Source organism: Antedon mediterranea, chromosome 2 (genome assembly GCF_964355755.1).
Source record: "Antedon mediterranea chromosome 2, ecAntMedi1.1, whole genome shotgun sequence".
NCBI classification, from domain to species: Eukaryota; Metazoa; Echinodermata; class Crinoidea; order Comatulida; family Antedonidae; genus Antedon; species Antedon mediterranea.
The window spans coordinates 11,595,197-11,616,425 of record NC_092671.1 but is presented as its reverse complement, the minus strand read 5'-3'; the positions used below and the strand labels follow the sequence as shown (position 1 = coordinate 11,616,425).

The following is a 21,229-nucleotide window of genomic DNA, read 5'->3' as shown; positions in this document are numbered from 1 at the left end:
GAGATATAATTATAATATAAGTAAAAAGTGTTGTGAACCATGCACAAATTGAGATTTTTTTATAAATTAATATTTATTTATTATTAGTTTAGTTGCACAACCACATAAACAAATGAGAAAAACAAATAAATAACAGCGTAAAAACTAAAAGTTATATATATATATATAATATATATATAATTAAAATGAGATTTTAATAAACTAACATTCCTTATTGCCTAAATTCAGTGAAATCAAATATTTGTTCTTAATAAGATGTTGACTAATTGTATACTGTACTGTAAACCCTTGAAAAGAAGCCTAGTTTTGCATTGCAATATTTAATCTTGAAATCAGTCCATCCCAAAACAAAGCCCACTCAAAAGTGTTTTAAATGGGCATCTTTTTGAGGTCATACAGTATCTAATTTGCTATTTTCACATCAGTAAATTAGACATGTTTTCATATCTCTCTGTACTAAATACAGTAAATAATAATTATTATAAATAATTCCTATCCATCACAAGTTTAAATTACAAACACGATGCAGCAAACTATGTATATACTGTACCATGGAGGAAATATATATATATAGATATTTTCTCTATTATTAAAGTACAGTACCTGTATTTATTACTACTACACTTTAACTTGTTAATAATTAATGCAAATTATTGTCTTGGTAAATTATATGATTGAAATTTTGCAATTATCCTCCTAGTTCTATTAACTTAAATTAATTATACAATACTACCAGCATATAAAGTATAACCTATAGAAGACAGTATTGACTTGCCTACTCTGCAGTTTATGAATCATTATAATTGGATATTCTGTACTTTTCCATCACTGTATACACGTTTCCTATTGACCTGCTGCAAAGCCTGATTGTTATTGTTCATTGTTGTCATTTTCCTTTTATAGTAATTTGAATTATAGTAATTTGAATTAACAATGTAAAATATTACTATTATTTGTTTGTTATTATTTGTTCAGAGAAGACTATCTCTACTGCTCTTCACAAATTTATCGTTATGAATTTGTCTTGTATTTTTATAATTTATCAAATATTAATTGATATCGTTAAAATAGAAAACATTAGCAATAATTGATAATATACAATTTTACACATTTTTGGAGTAAACTGGTGATTATTCTATTTAATATAAACTAACAATTTAACTTTTTTATTTTTTCAGATCATGATTTTCATCACAACATTGTTCCAAAATGAATGAACTCCAGAATACTAAGGCCTCTATTAAAAGGTCAAACCAAGCTCACTATGAACATTTAGCTAAAAAATCAAAGACGAATAGTTCAAAATTACTTCCTAGAAGAATTCAACGATTACTAAAATGGAAAGAAAAACAAAATAAAGTAAAGAAAAACAATGCAAATCATAAAATGTGCACAAATAAGAATGACTTAAACAAATATCCAGTCTTTACGGAGTTTATGAAAACGCACATTAAAAGCTATGATGCAAATAATTGTCTGTTAAATGAGCACGAAGATGACATAGTAGCATTGGACTGTGAGATGGTTGGCACAGGTATTAAAGGGTGTGTCAGCACACTAGCTAGATGCAGTATAGTTAACTATAAAGGTGATGTTATATATGACAAGTATGTTAAACCGTCAAATCCTGTTACGGATTATAGGACTAAATGGAGCGGCATTCGTGAGAAAGATCTTGCGGGGGCGCCTTGCTTCAATCAAGTTCAGACGGAAGTGAAGGACGTTCTTAATGGAAGCATTATTGTTGGACACAGTCTTCATCACGACTTTGCCGTACTTAAATTACGACACTCTCAACATCGTATAAGGGATACAGCCGAGTACGAACTACTGAAGGAGTTCACAAACATGGGTCAAAGTTCATGTACACCTTCGTTACGGTGTCTAGCCAGGTGCTTGCTAGGCCGGGACATTCAAGGGGGAGAGCACTGTTCAGTTGCAGATGCTAGGGCAGCACTGGACGTATATAAACTTGTTGAAAACCATTGGGAAGAAGAAGTTAAAAATCAAGAAAAGGAAAAAGATGAAGAAAATAATGTATCATACATGGATGATAAATTCTGGCCATCTGAAATATTTCTATAAGTTACAAATAAATTTTACATTGTTTTAATCAAAAATCACAAAATAAATGTTGTGTAACAAAATATATTAGAATTATTTAAATGTGTTTTAATTTATCCATTATAACTCAATAAATGAAATTGATTATAAAATTACAGAATTGTATTGTTTAAAGGAAAAATAATATTCTTTACCAGCATAGTAGCATAATTATTAAAGATAATATCTTTACCAGCATATTATAAGATATGCCTAAATTAAAAAAAATATTTATAATTTACATACTACTATACTGTAAGTGTGCAAAAGGAGTGGGCTATACTTAGTTGGTATAAAATAAAGAAATAAATTAGAATGTGTGTTTGTGGATTTGTTTTTTGTCTGTGTGCTTATTCTACCTTTTAAATACTGTCACTATTATGACAGTTAAAATGACAACAGTGGTATTAATATAATCTTGAAAGAATTTTGGATGTAATCTGCTATAAAGCTAACTTTAATGACAAACCTAACAAATGATCAAATGCAAATGGTATTCACATAACATGATACAGTAGTTCCTGCAACTAAGATTAAGTAATCTTACCTATGACCTTCCAAAGATTTACCTACAGTAAGCCTAGTATTGTATTTTACTGTTATGTGCTGTATAAGCATAGAGATATTAATATCTCTATGGTATAAGGTATTACAGTGTATAAAATACTATTAGTTCAGCTTCATAGAACACGAGGACTTTTGCTCTAATTATTATTTTTATAAATGTTAAAACTCAATTTTATAGTACATTCCCTTATAAACTTAAGTTCAAACTAAAGACAACAATTCAATCCCAGCAACTGAATCATTGCACCAAACAATAATGTATTCACAAGATTTTTACTCGGGGTACCCGAGTCTAGTACTTACTCATTTTCTCCTTCTCTTCCTCCATCTGGACACTATTGAGTAAAAAGTGCGATTTTTAAAGTCTCGGGGTACCCGAGTCTAGTACTTACTCATTTTCTCCTTCTCTTCCTCCATCTGGACACTATTGAGTAAAAAGTGCGATTTTTAAAGTACTACTCCTCCCTTATTCGTTATAGTATTGAGCTGGGATTTGGCATGAACATACTACAGGGACATGTCCTCAAAGCTATAGAGCCGGATTTTTAATTTTTTGTTAATTAATTTGTTTAATTAAGAAGCCACAATGTGTGACACACACCACAGCGTTATGTAGTTATATGGTTATATGCGGATTATTGGCGTAGTGGTTATCACGTTTGCTTAACACGCAGAAGGTACCTGGTTCGAGCCCGGACGAAACCTTTTTTTTTTACTTTATGGTGAAAAGTACTGTATACGCAATATGATAATTATACAGAGTATATTTTATTTTTATTATTTTTTAAAATACTTATTTTGTGTAATCGGTAATTATCACTTTTACACATGTTTATTTTGCTTTGTGCTTATTACCATTTATTTGTAATTTAAATGGATTAAAAAACTTTCTGTAACCCACATTTTTAATGTAAGAGGTTTCGTAGTGTAGTGGTTGTCAAGTCTGCTTAACACGCAGAAATTCCCGGTTCGAGCCCTGGCGAAACCTATTTTTCTTTACTTTCTAACTGTATACGTCTGTATACAGCTTCTTTCGCTGTACCCCGAGTATTGCACATTCGTGCTTGTTACTTTCATTAATAACAAAAGAATTGTCAATTTGGGCGTGACGTTCATATTCTGTTCTGTGTTATTGGGCGTGGTCAATACCAATCGGTAGTTAAAACTGGTTTTTTATTCCTTTTCTTTTTGGTAATAATTATTGTGGAAACATTTAATTGCTCCTGATACTATGGTACCAAATAAATGATATTTCAAAAATACAACATCGGACTAGATTAACGAATTATTTTCTTCTCCATGGCATGGATCGATTATTTAAAAAAGCTTTTGTAGCCATAGAAACATTCCTGACGAAGTCAAAATCGATGAAGCGTGGGGAAAACATTTCACTCGGTATGCCTATTTCACCGTGACAACCATCATGCATCACGAAAGCGTGTCAATCAGATTGCTATGAATATTCATTTGACCTCTTCTATGACTGGGTAATGAAAGCTGTCCATTCGTTGAACGGAGAAAAAATATGAGCAAATTCTTTTCCATCGCCATAACTGAAAAAACCCCATCGCGTAAGCAGCAACGCCTGGTCTTGTGAAAATAGAGATTTACTGAAAGCTATTACAAAACCATAATAAAAAGGTTCGTATTTTTTCCTTTTATAAGAATTCACTTGTTTACCAAACTTATTTTTGGTTATGATCATGCTTAAACCGCTTTTCGCTTTCTCAGAAGTACGTATTGTTAATTACTTTTATTTAGTGTTAAACCGATATATATTCTTGCAGTTTTATTATATAATACTGTACTTTATTTATTATACCAATTCGTTATTGCTCTATCTTAAGATATATACTATTATATATTGTACATTATTGGCAGATTAGTATGTACCTGTACTTTTATTTTTATTGAAGTAAATTAGGAAATAAATCTTTTGTTAAAAGAATGTCGTTGATGGTTAACACTTTTGGGCGGTGGCCAGCAGTGTTTATGCATGGTTTCTGTAAACGTACGTGTGTGGTAACAGTTATTGTAAAATCGTTGTATACGGATTCCATCAACGCACCGTATTTTACTAAGTACAATTCGTTGTTACATTAGTAATTTCGGATCCGTAATTTCTTTTATTTTAGGCTTATGTCGATATAGCGTCTCCGTCTTCTCACTTAAATCCCCGTCACTGTCTGCTACTCTGTATACAATAAAACATGTTTCCAATGAAGATATTTATGACTCAAACATTGCTTAAAGAATTTCTTCATTCCGCATATATTTTCGCGGGGTTTTCCTTTTGTCACATTGTTCCTTTTGTATGACGTCACACTACAAGACACTCGCGAACAATAACATGTGGAATTTTGTTCACACACTACCGATGAGAACAAACACACACGACCTACTCAAGTGTAGGTTAAACTCGGAGAAATTTTATATTGATTTTTACAGATTTTTTTCCGGTCAGTTGTCGTGTAAAGGCCATTTGTTCAATACGCTTGCGGGATTACGTTTCCAGTGGTCATTATTGTTATTGTTAATGTTTTTACTTGACCATGGCATTAATCTCGATGACCTTTTTTACATATACTACTTAATTTATCATTTATTCTTAAATAATCATTGTATATATTAGTAGTATTTGTTTTGTATAATTAAATACTGTTTGTTAAATCGCTTGGTGATGGGAAATCAATGGATTCTGAATTGATTAAATGGAGACCTTTTATTGATCGTGTTGTATTAAATATTGCGCAATATAATTCTTCTTTACCTCCTTCATGCTGTGGCGTTAAGAAACGTGGGGTTTTTTAAACGAAACGAATGTATACAGGTAATATTAATTTAATCGTTTTTATTCGTGCTTCATGTTCACTGTGTTCAACAAGGCAATTAAACAATACTGTCTTTGTCTTGGTTGTGTTTTCAGAAAGGTCAATACGATCAGGATACACTAGTGCAAGGGATGCAAATTTCTATATTGCGAAAAGCAAATTTCAAATTCTTTTTCCGGAAGAAACTCTTAACTAAACCACAGCAAAAGTATTCCATTCCACCTCCAGGGTTTAAATTTCACCAGTTGCTTGTTCCCAAATTCCAAATACATGACCCAGAGCAGAAGAAGCCCGAGAAAAGGCAATATTCCTGTACACGTATTAGGCCCACCATACGAATTTGCCAAAGCTTTCAAACATTGAACATGATCCCTTTAAAATGTCACTAATGCACAGCAATGTTATAAATCTTTTTATTATGTATACACACCAGGTGGACAACGGATTTCAGAAATACAGTAGTTACAAGTACCAGGGAGTTGTAAAATAATATTTACAGTACTGTATGTAGTCGGTATTCAAAATCCTTATACAAAATCACAACTCTGTTTACTAAGGTTCCACGACCTTTATGAATTAAAAGGAGGAAAGGTACGGATAATCTATTTTCTGTATAACTTCCGAAACGAAATTTTGTAAAAACCCCTTGTTGAAATTCGTTCATTGACCATGTCATAAACACAATAATATTTAATAACACTGTACAGTAGGTTTGAATTCGTCACGTGGCAAATTATAGGGATCATTCTTTGTTATTAAAAATCATTTTTCCCAAAAAACTTATTTGGTAGGTCATGAAAGATGATGGTTTCAGAATACATAATAATAAATGAGTTCCAAATATATTAATGTTGTTTTATATATGTTTTCATGTATTTCTCTGCCAAGAAAACAAGTACAACAATGCACTACTCCAATGAATAATAATAATAGTCCTACAAAATAGATAACAACCAAATATCAAATCAATCAATCAAACACCATATTGTAATTTGGCAGAAAATCAAGCAAACATGCCATCCGCTGTAACGAATATGACAGATAAAATCAAATTTTTACCATTTACTGATAGATGGCCGGATGTAACAATAATAAAATATGGTTATCAATAAACTGACTTTCAAGTTTTTTCCGAAATGGACCAGAATTAAAATTCGGATATAATCGCATTCTGGCAATCCGTCGCATGTGGCATTTGGAAGAACAACGGTTCGGATACTAAATCCCGAAATAATGTTCCTATTGTTATCCGATAATAATAATGTTAGATCGCGATTCAAATGTTGTTCAATAACAACTTATATAATAATATACTATTTATTTTGAACAACACTCTTTCAACAGTGGCACGCGTCCATACAAATTACAAAATTGAATACAAAAATAATGGAAAATAAAAACTGAAACTAAATCATTTTTCATATTTGATTATGAACTAAAAACATAAAATTTGACTCAACGCTATTACAAAACTATAATTAAAAAACTACTAATTTTGCAACAGCAATGGAAAAGAAAACACACATTTTTAAAATAAAACAGTTCAAAGTTGTGATAGTTGGATTAAATCTCAATCCAACTATCCGATTTAAAATAAATCTGAAAAGAATCACAGGACCAGAATTATAATTCTGATAAATCGCATTCTGACAATCCGTCGCATGTGACATTGGAAGAAGAACGGTTCGGATACTAAATCCCGAATAATGTTCTAATTTATCCGATAATTATGTTAGAGAGTCGCGATTCAAATGTTGTTCAATAACAACTTATATTATTTTTTTACTGTAATACTATTGTAATACCTCCCTGGTCCTGCTGCCAAGCTGGATTTGTATTAAATCTCAATACAACTATCCGATTTAAAATAAGAATCACAGGCCTACGTCTTTCCCTGGCTCAAATTGTCTTTTACCTTTTGTTGTTGCTACAAAATCATCTTTTGGTTTTGAAATTTGAACATCCCTGCTTGTCAATTTAATCCCGATTTTTGTTTGAAAAAAAATAAATAAATCTCCAAATAAACCGGCAGTGATACTTTAATATACTAATGCGAAACTTTCATTATTATAACGATTAGAAATTTGCCGCCGAGAGAGCGAAAACAATTCGTGTCGCCGAGAATCGAACTCTGTCTATTTGAAATTTATTTCACGTATCAGAACATTATCAGAATGATGTAATGGAAATTTTTGACATGTCATCTCATAAAATGAATAGCCCTGAATAAACAACTAAATTAATTACTACCGCAACAAATCACATATGTCATGAGTTCATGGCCAAATTAGTAAGCTTGATAATTCATGCATATGCAATTGATACAGAAAATAAAGGATTATTATAATATTCACCACATAGTATTATAGTATTTAGTTTAGGAGAAGAGCTCGTTTCTGTTTTTTTTTTTTTTTTTTAAGTGAGGCTAGTTTTAAAAAAGGGTTTGTTAGCGTACGGATGTTCCGAAAACTAATTATCGTAACAAATATGGGATAATTACTGAAATACGATATTGATTTGTAATATGCATGTTGCGCAATGATTACATGGAAATGTATTTTTAATAACGAACTTACCAGATTCTGTTTTAACTATTATATATACCAAATGTATTTTTTGAATAATCAAATATGTAGTTCCTACACAACTCTTTTAATTTTTAACATTATTTGTCAGGAGACGATATTGTTCCTATCCCTTCTGGTCATCAATTATAACGGTATTGTTGTTTTTGTATTGTTTGGTATGAATCAATACTGTGAGCCTCAAAATAGAAGCACACCATACCACCAAACATGCTTCATCACTTATCACGATCTGAAAGATTCTACTGGTGCATAACAATTATTGCCATTTTCCTTTCGCCTACGTAATAAGGTTTAATGAATAATGCATGAGTTCGCCATGCTCTTGGTTGGGGTTGGTCTTGACCGTGAATGCAATCGCGTTGTTCTAAAACCTGACATACGGAAGGAGAAGTCGTTGCTTACGAGGTAACATTCAGTTTGCCGCGCCTAAATTGTTAATAATATTTGCTAAAAACTACAAATTAACTTGTTTTGTGTATTTGACTATCATTTTCGGTAAGTAAATCGTAGCTTTTGTATTTTAAATCGCTGCTAAATGAACTTAAATTGTCGGCCATGTTGGGAGACACAAATCTATAATATACAAAAGGCCAGTACCGTATTCATTGAGTTGAATAACATCGACCGTTCCAAATTATCTTAAACAAAACCTGAGTAGTGAAAATGTATACATTAAGTAAGGTATTATTCGAGAAAAATAATGAATTAACCAAACATGTTTAAAATAAATTATTGACTAAATATAAATAAGATCTTTTGTTCTCGAACACGTGGTTATGAATTTTTCTTGCTATTTCCGCCTTAAAGTTTTTGTTGAAAGCATAAAAACCGACAGGCTTTAAAATGACCAAAGTTTCTTTTAATGCCCATTTACAGTATATTTTTGGGTGTTCTTTTTAAAGTGAGACTTTAAATGTATTTCCTCCTCATTGTACTAGAGTTTTTCGAACAATACTTATTATATCATGTTCTAATCATCGTTGGAATGATCTAGATACGTACATTACGATTCTTAATACAATTGAATATTAAATACTGTATTGACAATGTATCATTATCATCATAAATATGTTATTACATTTAATGCGTGCGGCTTTAAAGTGTATTGGATATTTTCATTGAATATGTTTTATACATTTCATTGTCGGCAAAACCATTTGAACATTTTGTTTGTGTTCTCTCAGTATGGATCAATTCCGGAAAAGTAAACCAACTTTTCTACCGACTCCAGGTGATTTCTTTACTCATATTATAATCATAAATCTGATCTATTTTTTTTTTGTGTTAACTGCAATTTTCGATCCAAAACATTCCGACTTTAATTTCAAGCCTGGCCTAGAAACAAAAGTAGGTCTATTAAATGTGTTTGTGTCTATAGAACTATACTGAATGTTTTACAAGGTGCATTAAAAAAAAAGGTTAATACCGGTTAGAGCCAATTTATTCCGGTAAATCTTACTGGCAAAACCTGCTTAGGAAGATTGATAAATGAACCTTCCATACAGCCAGCAGCGAACGAGGTGGAATATAAATACAGTACTCGGAAACAATAATGGGAGCCTACATCCGATATGGCTGACCTATGTCGTAATTATATTCTGTGGAATTTCAGCAAGGCATTCTTTTATGATGAAAAACTCGCGGCAGGGAATGCCTTCGGCGGAAAAATAGGACGGCACGAATATGGTTGTGTTTTATACGAAATATTTTTATAAGAACCCGCGGATGCTGCCGACCGAGAGAACGTGTGTAGTAAATATAAGGAAATAACTAATAATGTTGGTGACCGTTGTAAAAGCAAAGAGATTTTACAATGAAAAGGAAAACATTCAAATATTATCTTACGGCGACGCTATCGGTCGTGGCATCACCAATAGGCGCGCCTACTTCCTCTGAGGCACATTGGCTGAAAATACTGAGTAAGTTCCGTAAAAAATGAGATCTGGTTACAGGAATGATTAGGGCATCTTGTGACTGATCGTTTTACCTGTCCTCAACTATCTTTCCTTAAAATTGTATTACGAACCACCTGAAACTAATGTGGCCATTGCGACAAAAATAGATTTCAAAATAGAGCACATTCCCGTTGCGCCGCGACATTAAAGACAATCTGTAAAAACGTAACATTGTACTTGTTTACTTGATTTTTGTGAACAAAAAAGGTCAATACCCGCTCTTTAATTTATCATTAAAAGTTATTTATTAACAAAGGGTCAATTGCAGCGAAACTATAACTATATTTATTAAAGTGATAGATGAGATTGATTACATTATTCTAACATTTGAGATTCATTGACAAAAATCGGCAAGACAAATATTTACTTAGCGTTTCCTCAAGTGAAAACATCATATGCCTAAACCGGATGCATTCGTGTATCTCACAATATGAAATATATACAAATAATGTTCTTATTTTTATGATTGAAATGGCGAAATTTTGCCTTTATATACAGTATACAAAAAAACAACGGTTACGTAATGGAGAAACATTAAAGGAATACAATTTAGTTAGTTAAAAAATAATTTTTCGTTGAAACAGATTTTCGTGGAAATTCCGCATTTTAAAAATGCATGTATGGTGGTAATTTATTAGAAAACTACGGCTTTTGATGGATCATTATGGATATCAGCCGAAAAAAAGAAATCAACGATCATTTTCCAGAGTGGTGGATGACGAACCAATTAGCATCATTGCCCTATTTCTCAGAGGAAATTCCTAAACAACCCTGTTGGCCTCTTCGCACGATACACATTCCAGGAGTGCCAAAGCGATACGGCGAACTCCTGAAACATTACAGTGAAAAGAGAGCGCGATGAAATCGATCTTAATTAATGTGAACAGAAGTATCCGATACCGTGTATTGTATACTCCAAAATGAATTAGAAAAAAAATATAAATATGAATACTAGGCCTATATTGTTTTTTTGTAATCGCATCATCAATACATTTATCCGCCCGTGACACTTCCTTACCCAATTCCCATGATAAGCATGATAAAGTGTTTTATGAATATATGAAAATAAAATACGTGTGGTTTTTGAAAAATTGGTCCAGCAATTTACAATAAGAACTTGCATTATATTTTATTAAAAATCAATAATATAGCAACAAAATATAACCAAAATTGTTTCTGTCTTAACATTTTTAGAGGGCGCTTGACTTGACAACACGCGCGCGCATCGAAAAAAATATTTCATTAAAAATTCGATCACGCTATTTACATATATATACACACGACGCAAAAGTGACATGCTTTTTATATAGGCCTAGGCTAGGCTTATTGTGTTATTTAATAGTTTTTGTGATATTGCAGGTTGGTGATAGCTAGCTCTAGCTAGTACTATCTGGTTCTAAAAGTATACGAACACATTTTCAGAAAACATAAATAGTAGTTTTTATTATTTTTAGGTCTAAAATATGGACTTCTGTGATTCAATACTTTGGAATGGGACCACCGGTACTCTAGTTATCGATTCAGAGTCGCTTACCGTCTCAGTGGCCATTTGGATTACCCTCGCCTTCGCAGTTTTTGCAGTCATCTTAGCTAAAGGATTTACTTGGATAAGGTCGTACGTTTTTCAAGATAAGGTACTATAATATATAGCAATTTCATCTTTCCATAACAAATTCACCAAGAAATGAGATGTTTTTTTGCTAGTAAGAAATTTACAAACTTATATAGCCTAGGGCCTATAGGGTAAATTTAATGTAACTAGGGCGGCCTAGTAGGCCTAGCCTACTAGTACTAGCTAGGCTATATAGTAATAATATTTTTTTTTTACAAAAACAGGACAATCTAGACACAAGTTTTGATGCTGGTGGTAAAGTAAACATTGGCATTACTGCAGCAACAATTGTATCACAATGGACATGGGCAGCGACACTCCTTCAGTCATCATCAGTAGCAGCAAAGGTCTGTATAATTCATGAATAAATTAAATAATAAAATATAAATCATTCATACATCATCAACTCTTTAAAATCAAATAATTTATCAATTTTTATTTTTTAAATTTTGCAGTATGGTATAAGTGGTCCTTTCTGGTACGCAGCTGGAGCAACTGTCCAGCTATTGTTGTTTGCAGCATTGTCCGTCCAGCTAAAGATAAAGGCCCCTGGAGCAAAGACATTTTTACAAGTGACCTACGCACGATTTGGATCAAGAGTTCATCTTGTCTTCTGCTTCATGGCTCTCCTGACTAATTTCATAGTCACTGTCATGATGATGATGGGTACGTTAACAAATTTAAAAGCATTCATCATCGAAACTGTAAATAAATCTTTAATAAATATGGAGAAATGATGAATAGAGCCATTTATATTTTGTATTTAAAGTTTAGTAACTAATGCATTTTGACAGATCCATCAATACGATATAAAGTTGTTTTAAATTATTTTAAGTTGCCAATCCATCATAAAACAAGGCCTCTGGAAAAGTAAAATATAAAATGACCGTAGTTGAATAAAATCTTACAGAATTTAAAAGTTGAAAACACACCAATTAAGATATTGAAAAGAATCTTCCTGAAGCCTCTCCGTATGATTTTCAAATATCATTATTGCTTTAGTCTATTTTTATCTTTTAATTTGCAAATGTTCTGCTTGCTGTTGATGTCGGAATGAATTAAATAAATAATTCACAAGCAAGTGAGTGTTTTATGAAGACATGCTCTCGATATTAATGTAGGCCTCTCTGGGGATTTATACATTTCCATTGTTTGTAGAACAGATACAGTAGGTAGATGTTAATGTTAGTCAAAAAAATAATCTATATTTAAACATCTAATTGTAATAACAGGTGGTACAGCAGTTATGATGAATTTGGTTCCTGGCTTTAGCCTCGAAATGGCATCTCTCATTCTCGCCGCTATGATCGGTAGTTACACGTTTATTGGCGGTCTTGGTGCTACTTTTTACATGTCTTATTTCAACACTGGTATCATTTTCATCGGATTACTCGTTTTCCTTAGCAAAGTATACGTCAGTGCTTCTGATCCAGAATTTCCACTTGGTAAGTTTTATACATTACAAGATTCGATAATTTAAAGTGGAGCTACACTCAGACTTTCTCAGCTTATATTATGTTTAAGTATGTTTAATTGAAAGTGATTACATAAAAAAACCAGGAAAAATACGGAAATATTTTCCAAAAACTCATTTCTAAAAAATCGGTCAGAAAATAGTGTTTTTTAACAAATTACAGTTTTTCAGTAACTTAGGGGTTATTAGTTTACAATACGTCGCGAAACGCGTTACACTTAGCGACTGACGCGTTTTAGTCGCTGGTCAACGCATTGTGAAAATTTCTTCCCTTTGGTGAATTAGGTGTCGAAAAATGGGGAATAAATTTTATACACACAATTAATACGATTTGTTTAGGCCTAAGTAATATTTCCGATAAGAATGTCAGTATAATTTACATGTAACCTCATGATTTTCACTGTACAACAACAACAGCAGCATTATAATCTTATCAGATTGCTTTTAACTTTAAGCTAGGGTTAGGCCTAGCTAAGCCGTCTGCTCAGCCTAGCTAGGCTTGAATTTTTGTCTAGAGGCCTATGTATTCATAGACATGGTCGTTTCGCCCCATTTATCGTTCCTGGGTTTTCTCGCATATTAAGAACTGTGAAACACAAAATCCTATACAGAACAAGAGTAGTAAAGAATAGTAAAGCGATGTGCAAGCTTAGACCTGACTGAAAAGCAACTATTCAGGCACCCTATCATGGCCCATGGGTAGGCCAAGGTCGGGTGACAGCAAAACAAACTTCACTGCTGTCAGCCTAGCCTAGCTAGAGGCCAAGCCACTAAGCAGCATCGGTACATACCTACACTCTAGTAGGCCTAGCTTTATTGAATATAATATAGCCACATCTTTCTCAAATCTCGTTAAATTTGACATTTTAGTAATAGTCTCATAATCACATTATTACACTGTGAAACATAATAGGGTCACATTCAGAATGTTTTAATATACTTTTCGCCCGTCAAAAATAACATCGCGACAAAATAACAGATCGCCAGCTGCAGTAGTGTGTGATTGTGGAAAATGTCACGTGATCGGACTCCCTAGCAAAATAAAAAACCCAATTGGACCCGAACGGGGGAAAGTGTCTATTTACGCAAAATTGCGCAATGTATACGTGATAAAAATACCAGAAATAGAAAGATCTGGAAAAATTACATAAATATACATTTTACTTTTTTTTTTTGGTGAAGAAATGAATTTTTTAGGATTATTCAAATATACCCCCCTTTTGCATGTAAAAGAATAGGAAATTACAAGGTATCCCCCAAAAACGCAAAAAGGCATGATTTTCAAGAAAATCGTACTCATTGAAAAAAATTTCAAAAAAATATGAAGTATAAGGGATGATATTTTTAAATAATAGTTGAAATGTATGAAAAATAGTAATTTTCTGGGTGGAGCTCCACTTTAATACAGTTTGTATAAATGTTGATTTTGTTGTATTTCAGACCTTAGAATAGAAAAATGGTTAATTCTAATGTTGAATTTATTATTGACTTTAACAATGTATATTTTATTTTATTATTTGATTTATTGGTTACATTGTTAAATTGCAGGCTCTGTTGATAGTGTGTATGAATATATAACCTGTGGTGAGGTCACAAGTAGCTCGAACGAGCGTTACTTTTCTTTCCTCTCGTCGAATGGCCTCATGTTTGGTATTATCAACCTCGTTGGTAAGTAATCTTTCTACTTTTCTTACTTTGATTGTGGGTCTTGTGCATGTCATGCTCAGTGAAAATGTCTTTCCAAATTAATATTTTAAACACGGAGACAATTTCACAAGGAATGTGCACAGAAAGATTACACAAACCACTCGTATAAATAAATGTAGAATATCAAATCTTTATAAATTTATAAAAAAAGCAGTAAAAGAAACTGCATTTGTAAAACTGTTTTTTTTTTTCCTTCATTATCTATTTTTATAAAACAATCTGTGTACATACCTGGAATTTATAATGAGTGCTTTTCTTCAGAGCACATGCAATTTTTATTTACATTTATTTATTGAGTGCTGTCAATCATGTGTGCTGATTAGTAATAATACAGGCTCGTTGCCAGGGAATTTCCCATTTATCAAAATTTCTATAAAATGTAATATTAACTATGGTACCTTGGTTTATTTACATTTACACCTTCCCAACCTCTTTCCTCTGTTATACCTGGCTACCAGCCTGGAAAACTTGCATAGACATTTATTTTTTTTGTACATGTTTTATTTTAACTGACTAATAATCGGTGTAAGTGTAATAATTATTTATGATCAACATATTTTAAACTTTACTGTCAAATTTTATATAAAATCAAAACTTGGCGGTATATCATTATATTTTTATAAAATTAAATTTAAAAACATTCTTCAGTGCAACTACAGACTCTCTTTAAGCACCAAAATAAATATGTAAAACTTAACTCTAAATCTTGTGAATTTTCTACAGATCGAATGTGAATCACATTTTAAATTTTATCAAAATTATAATTTTTCTTTATTGGAAATTTTACAATTTTAAACACCTGTTTAAGCATAAGGAGAGTTGATTGCACTTTGATAAATTTAAAATTTTGCATTTTAAATGTGCACTTTTTTTAATAAATGGATGCAGAGTGCACCCGTTTTGGTACACTTTGGAAGGCGTACAAGACACAACTCACAATTGCCTAATGATGTTTGGTGAGATGTTTGCCTTCATTGTTTTAATTGTTATTTTAATTTATTTTTTTTTGTATTTCTGAGTGAGAGAGAAAGAGAGTGCAACCAATATTAAAGGCAACTAACATATGCTAAACTAAGATATTGTGTTTTAATGTGTGAATCCAGAAGCAGGGGTGATTTGGGGGTTGGAAATAATAATTGGAACCAAAATTGCAACAATGCATAGAGGAAATGATTTGAACGAAGGGAGGGGGGTTAATTGAAGGGAGGAATATTGAATTTTAAGGTGGGCATTAACAGTGCGTGTGTTAGGATGCAGAGTGTAGAGAGATAGTGTCAGAGGCTAAAACATCTCTATTAAATAATTCGTCTGGTATTAGAAGAAAGGAATTTAGATATCTACGTTTTTTAATTGTTTACGTTATCGATCAGTATTCTGCACCTACTAAGTTCCTTTCAGTGAAGGGCTGTTGGATAATGTATACGGATAGAACCGCTGGAAAGTTGACGTTCTCTCCATTTGGGACGTCCACGCACCACAACTGCAGCTAGAGATGATCACCAAGTCGGCAGAGATACCGTCGGTAATTGAAACGCTTTAAGCCACGATGACCGAACGAGTTAAGGCACTATTATGTGCTCAGAATTCCTTACTTCTATTGGACCTTACATAATATAATTAAAAACACTCCTAAAATGTCCTTTTCAAAAATTGTCACCCAATTTAATGTGGTTCCCAATGGAAATATAATTTAAATAAAATTAAAGGGTTCTATAACTTCCAATTTTCCAAATGAATTTTCCTTTTTTTAAAGTCCTGCACACCAATTTACTAATGATTAAGAAATATTTTATACTTGCCCACCTTCTTACAGATGCCGTCTCTATTTCCTTCTATACAACATTTTTAGAGGCTTTCTGTATCTAAATAGCTGTGAGATTTAATTATTGCTAATATTGCCCTTGCCCCATTTACACTGTGTCTAAATTGAATTTGTATGGTAATGTTAACTTAGCTCTTTTCCCTTCAGATATAATTAACTCATTCATGAATTCCTATGTCAAGTTCTGTAGTTTAATTACATGCATTTCTTTTTCCTCCTTTATTATAAAGCTTAAATTATGTTTTCAGGATAACAATTTAGGAAATAGATAAACTAACCATTGATATCTTGTTGTATTAGTTAGTGGGGTAATGTCATATTGATCTTTCTTTATATATAATATGCAAATTAAATTGTAAAATGTAACCATATGCATATGTATTATGCAAACTTAACAAATCCAATTGTCTTACTAATGATAGTTTAGTGGACTGTAGTTAATATAAAAATACATTGTATACAAACTAACGTAAGTCTATTATACTACTCTTAGGTAACTTTGGAACGGTATTTGTTGACCAATCGTACTGGCAGAGTGGAGTAGCAGCTAAGCCTAGGGAAGGCATGTGGGGCTTCATATCTGGAGGCCTTGTCTGGTTTGCCATCCCATTCACATTTGCTGCAACCATGGGCTTTTCCTTCTTGGCTCTCAGCTCTTACAGTGGAGAACAGTTAATCACAGATGACCAAATCAATGAAGGTATATGAAGGTTAAATTTATCCTACACAAATACATATTCAGTAGGCCATTCTCAACTGTAGAATTTTAAAAACTATATTATCTCGTTGTAGGACTTGTTGCTCCGACAATAGCAAGAGCATTGTTGGGTTATTATGGTGAAGTTCTCATGTTCATCATCATCTTGATGGCAGTGACATCAACTGGATCTGCAGAATGTATCGCTATCACATCCATCTTGGTGTACGATCTTTACAAGCTTCACTGGAAACCTTACAAAGTAGTTGAAGATGTCAATGCATGCGAGATCTGCGGAAAGAACAGGGGGCGCCATTCCAAAGATGCTAACCAATGCGTGTGTGTCAAAAAATCTGAGTGCCCATACTGCGTCACTGATGACAAGTAAGTTGTGTTTTTAAAAATAGGTTTATTAATTAAGACGTGCCTTTTGTGAATGAGAGTTTCCTTCAACATGTAACAACCTTGTATTATCTTATAAAACAGGATCCGTAATGATTGCAAGGATGCTGTCAGACCAGGATACAAATGTTCTGTACATGGTGAATACAGAGCTTACTTGGACTTCCTAGGGGATAAACGTGATTGGTGTGTTGTGCTAGTGTCTCTAGCAAATGTCCCCATTACACTGATCTTCGCTTTGCTAGATGTAAGTGTCTATCTTTATTTTATTCTATCGATAATATAATGTATTTTCTATGGTGAGATTCAGTGTAATTTCACCATAGACAAATACACAGGCTTCTGATACAGTTATTTTCTATGAATGATAAAAAAAGTAAAGTTTTCTTTTTTTTTTTCACTTTTGCAGCTGAAAATGGGATGGCTTTACACTTTCATGGGTATCCCAATTGCTTCGGCTGTTGTTCCAATCATCCTTAGTGTAACATGGGGAAGGTTGACCGGTAAAGGAATGATATTTGGCGCCATTGGTGGTATGGTACTTGGCGTTGTGACTCTACTTATTACTTCAAGTTTGGAAGAGGGTGGTCTTGGTAACGGAAAGTTCTTCGAAAACACTGGTAAAGAATTCAATATGTTGATGGGTAACATCGTGGCAATCGCAGGTGGAGCTGTTTTCTGTGTGGCCACGTCGCTTATCTATCAAAAGCCATTGACTGAAGAGGAAGAAGAGGAGGTGTGGGAGAAGACTCGAGACATTGACAACCCATTGATGCCATGGAGTGAGCATTACACAAGGTATAATTATTTCCTTTCAATTTAGGGCATTTTTTATACTGAGCATTAAATCCAGTTTAGATAATATATATTTAAAATACATATTGCAATAATTAATTTGTAATATTTGTTTCACAGAGAATTCAACATCCCAATTCATCTTAGCACAGATCGTCCAACTCTTGCGCAAATGAAACAAGTATTCAGGAAAACCAAGAGGGTGTCAATCGGCATCAGCATTGTTCTGTCCATCTTTCTTGTCATGATCTGGCCAGCTGTCATGGCATCACTCGGGGATCTCTCTTTAGGAGAGTTCACTTTCTGGATCGGTTTATCTCAAGCGTGGGCATACACAGCGGCAACATTCATCATCGTTGTACCCTTGGCACTTGAAATACATGACATATATGTACATTATAAAAGATTAAAAACCCCAGACAGGTGCACCGATAAGAAAAACGAAGTAGAGTTGGGAAATAATGTTGCGGCTGAATCAGATGGATTTTTACAAAATGGAAACGCAAACCACAAGGAGCCTTTGGCTTAGTGACAATATCTTGCAATTCTATAGTATTTTCCTGTTACTGTACATTTTGTAAACCCATGAAAATATATTTTGCACTCAAGACAAGACTGTAAGCCATTGAACTACCTGTAGGCTTATATCCGATGATCTGTCTATAGAAAAACACCTAGTATGCAATTATATTTATGTCTACATTATGATTCTAATATTAGAATGGAAAACGCACAAATGCAATGTATTATGCCTTAAAAATGGCTAGTTGCCTCCACACAAGTGTCGAGTACACAAGAAGCATGTAAGCACGTACAGTGCACAGAAGACAGTTTCTTGTGGAAACTGCCTTAAAAACAAAAAGAAAAAAAAAGAAGAAATTTATACATTATTTTTGTTTTGCTAACGTTGGGAATTATCGGAAACTAAGTACAGTAGTGTAATGGCGATTTTCTTTTAAAACAATAAGCCATTGTATTTTAAAATTCAGGTATTTCTTCCAAATTCCTTATTCCTTCTGGAATGGCAAGAAGGAATAATTTGTTTTATTGATATTTTTTTCATCTGACCTCAAGATGGTCGTTATGCGACTCTTGTACTATTTATATTAATTTATGTTTTATTAGGAATCTTGGCATAGGTTCATGACGTGCTTTCATTGGTCTATGTTCGTCGTGGCGCAAGCGATGCACTTTCTGACCAAACTAGTTGCAACAAGAAATGTTTTTTTTAAACTTTATTACAACTCTAAAATTTAGAATGGTAGGTAGGTAGGCACACAGCATAGTTTTAGCAACTGTCTCTTATAAGAATCTGGGAATTGAAAAATTGCAGAACAATATGTACAGTATGCATACTTTTCTGTAGAGATGTCTCAATCCAGCTAAAGTGTGCTTAGAATTATAATATCTCTGCTTTAATTATATCTTGTGATATTTCTCCTTCATTAAAACTAGTTAGCATAGCATATTCACATCTAGAAACAACAATATTACTATACAATAGTGTTTTTTTTATACATGACAAAATAACAATGTGTCACTCAATTTAACAATTAACATTTTTTGAAAAGAAAATAATTTTATACACCCGTACTTTGTAAAGGAACTTTTATATATTAAACCCAATGCATTTAAACTTTTCCAATACATCATAGACACCGTGTATGGACACAAACCTATTTATCTTTATTATGAGATAAATGTAAATGTCTACCTCCTACAAAAACATGTAAAAATGTGGCAAAATCTGAACATTTATTTAATATATTACGTGCTTAATTTGATTGAAGATGTGCTATTTTGCATTCAGTGTTTCTATGTTAAGATATGTACAGTATTATACTAGGGCAAGACATCAAAGAAGCCTCATGTAGTAAATATAGGGATATAATTTCAAATGAGCTTGTATATCAACCAACATGCATAGGGTAACTAACAAAACGTCCATCTATGATGTAGCCAATGATTACGATGTGGAATGTGTAAGCATTAAATATGCTTCAAGTACATAGGTGTAAATACCATAGAGAATCCTCTATGTAAATATTGTACAATTTGTTATATTATCATGCATTTGAGATTTACTGGGTAAATGTACCTGGAATTAGCGACAGACACCAATAGGTAGGTTAACCTTTCCTTAACCACAAGAGTTGCACCCGACATTCCTCTGCAGTCGTTGTGGAAGGACATGCCTCTCTCGCATCGGACTTGTAAGCCACAAACGAGCCTGCGACAGACGTGGACAAACCCCTTCATAAAATCTTCGTTCGCGAAGCAAAGCCAAGAAGAAGGTGACCTTTTGTACAACAGGACACCATTTAAATTATTGACATTTATTGCAGGGGGGTCTAACTAACCTAACGAATGGTTTTCAAACAAATTGATGATAACCATTACTGTTGTACACATTCTATGGCTCTATTTAGATCGTGGGTTTATGGTACATTGATAAATAATAGGACACACCATACACAATTAAGATTCAGGATTATGTTAAATGTTTATAATGAGCCGCTTGTATTAAAATCATGGAAACTCCAGTACTTTGTGGTAAATATACAATATAATGTACATATGATACATCCATGATTGTAACACTTTTTTTTGCTTTCAGCTACAGAATTTGAAAATTGTATGCGATTGTTTGAATTGAAATAAAGTAGTTTGGTCAAA

The 21,229-nt window shown here is 32.8% G+C and overlaps 3 protein-coding genes across 5 annotated transcripts in view; 2 read left to right on the top strand and 1 right to left on the bottom strand.

The window, feature by feature from the left end:
• The window catches only part of LOC140040424 (apoptosis-enhancing nuclease-like), a 4,787-nt gene extending 684 nt beyond the window's left edge, over positions 1–4,103 (top strand). For both annotated transcript variants that reach the window (XM_072086341.1, XM_072086340.1), the window contains exon 2: positions 1,179–4,103. In XM_072086341.1, coding sequence (XP_071942442.1) covers positions 1,210–2,085 — 876 coding nt within the window. In that variant the 5' untranslated portion in view covers positions 1,179–1,209 and the 3' untranslated portion in view covers positions 2,086–4,103. The remainder of the gene's footprint in view (positions 1–1,178) is intronic.
• Positions 1–8,343, bottom strand: part of LOC140040422 (haloacid dehalogenase-like hydrolase domain-containing protein 2) — a 27,595-nt gene extending 19,252 nt beyond the window's left edge. The window contains exon 1 of the mRNA XM_072086336.1: positions 7,417–8,343. The gene's annotated coding sequence lies outside the window, so the exon portion shown is untranslated. The remainder of the gene's footprint in view (positions 1–7,416) is intronic.
• LOC140040420 (uncharacterized) lies at positions 4,225–21,229 on the top strand. 2 transcript variants are annotated; one of them, XM_072086331.1, is made up of 11 exons: positions 4,225–4,311; positions 11,499–11,678; positions 11,881–12,003; positions 12,112–12,322; positions 12,889–13,101; positions 14,679–14,798; positions 17,153–17,359; positions 17,452–17,740; positions 17,843–18,005; positions 18,168–18,556; positions 18,674–21,229. In XM_072086331.1, exons 2-11 carry the CDS (start codon positions 11,508–11,510, stop codon positions 19,080–19,082), a joined length of 2,295 nt encoding a protein of 764 aa, XP_071942432.1. In that variant the 5' UTR covers positions 4,225–4,311; positions 11,499–11,507; the 3' UTR covers positions 19,083–21,229. The 2 variants fall into 2 exon arrangements, with proteins under 2 accessions (XP_071942432.1, XP_071942433.1); XM_072086332.1 differs by lacking the exon at positions 4,225–4,311 and adding an exon at positions 8,466–8,584.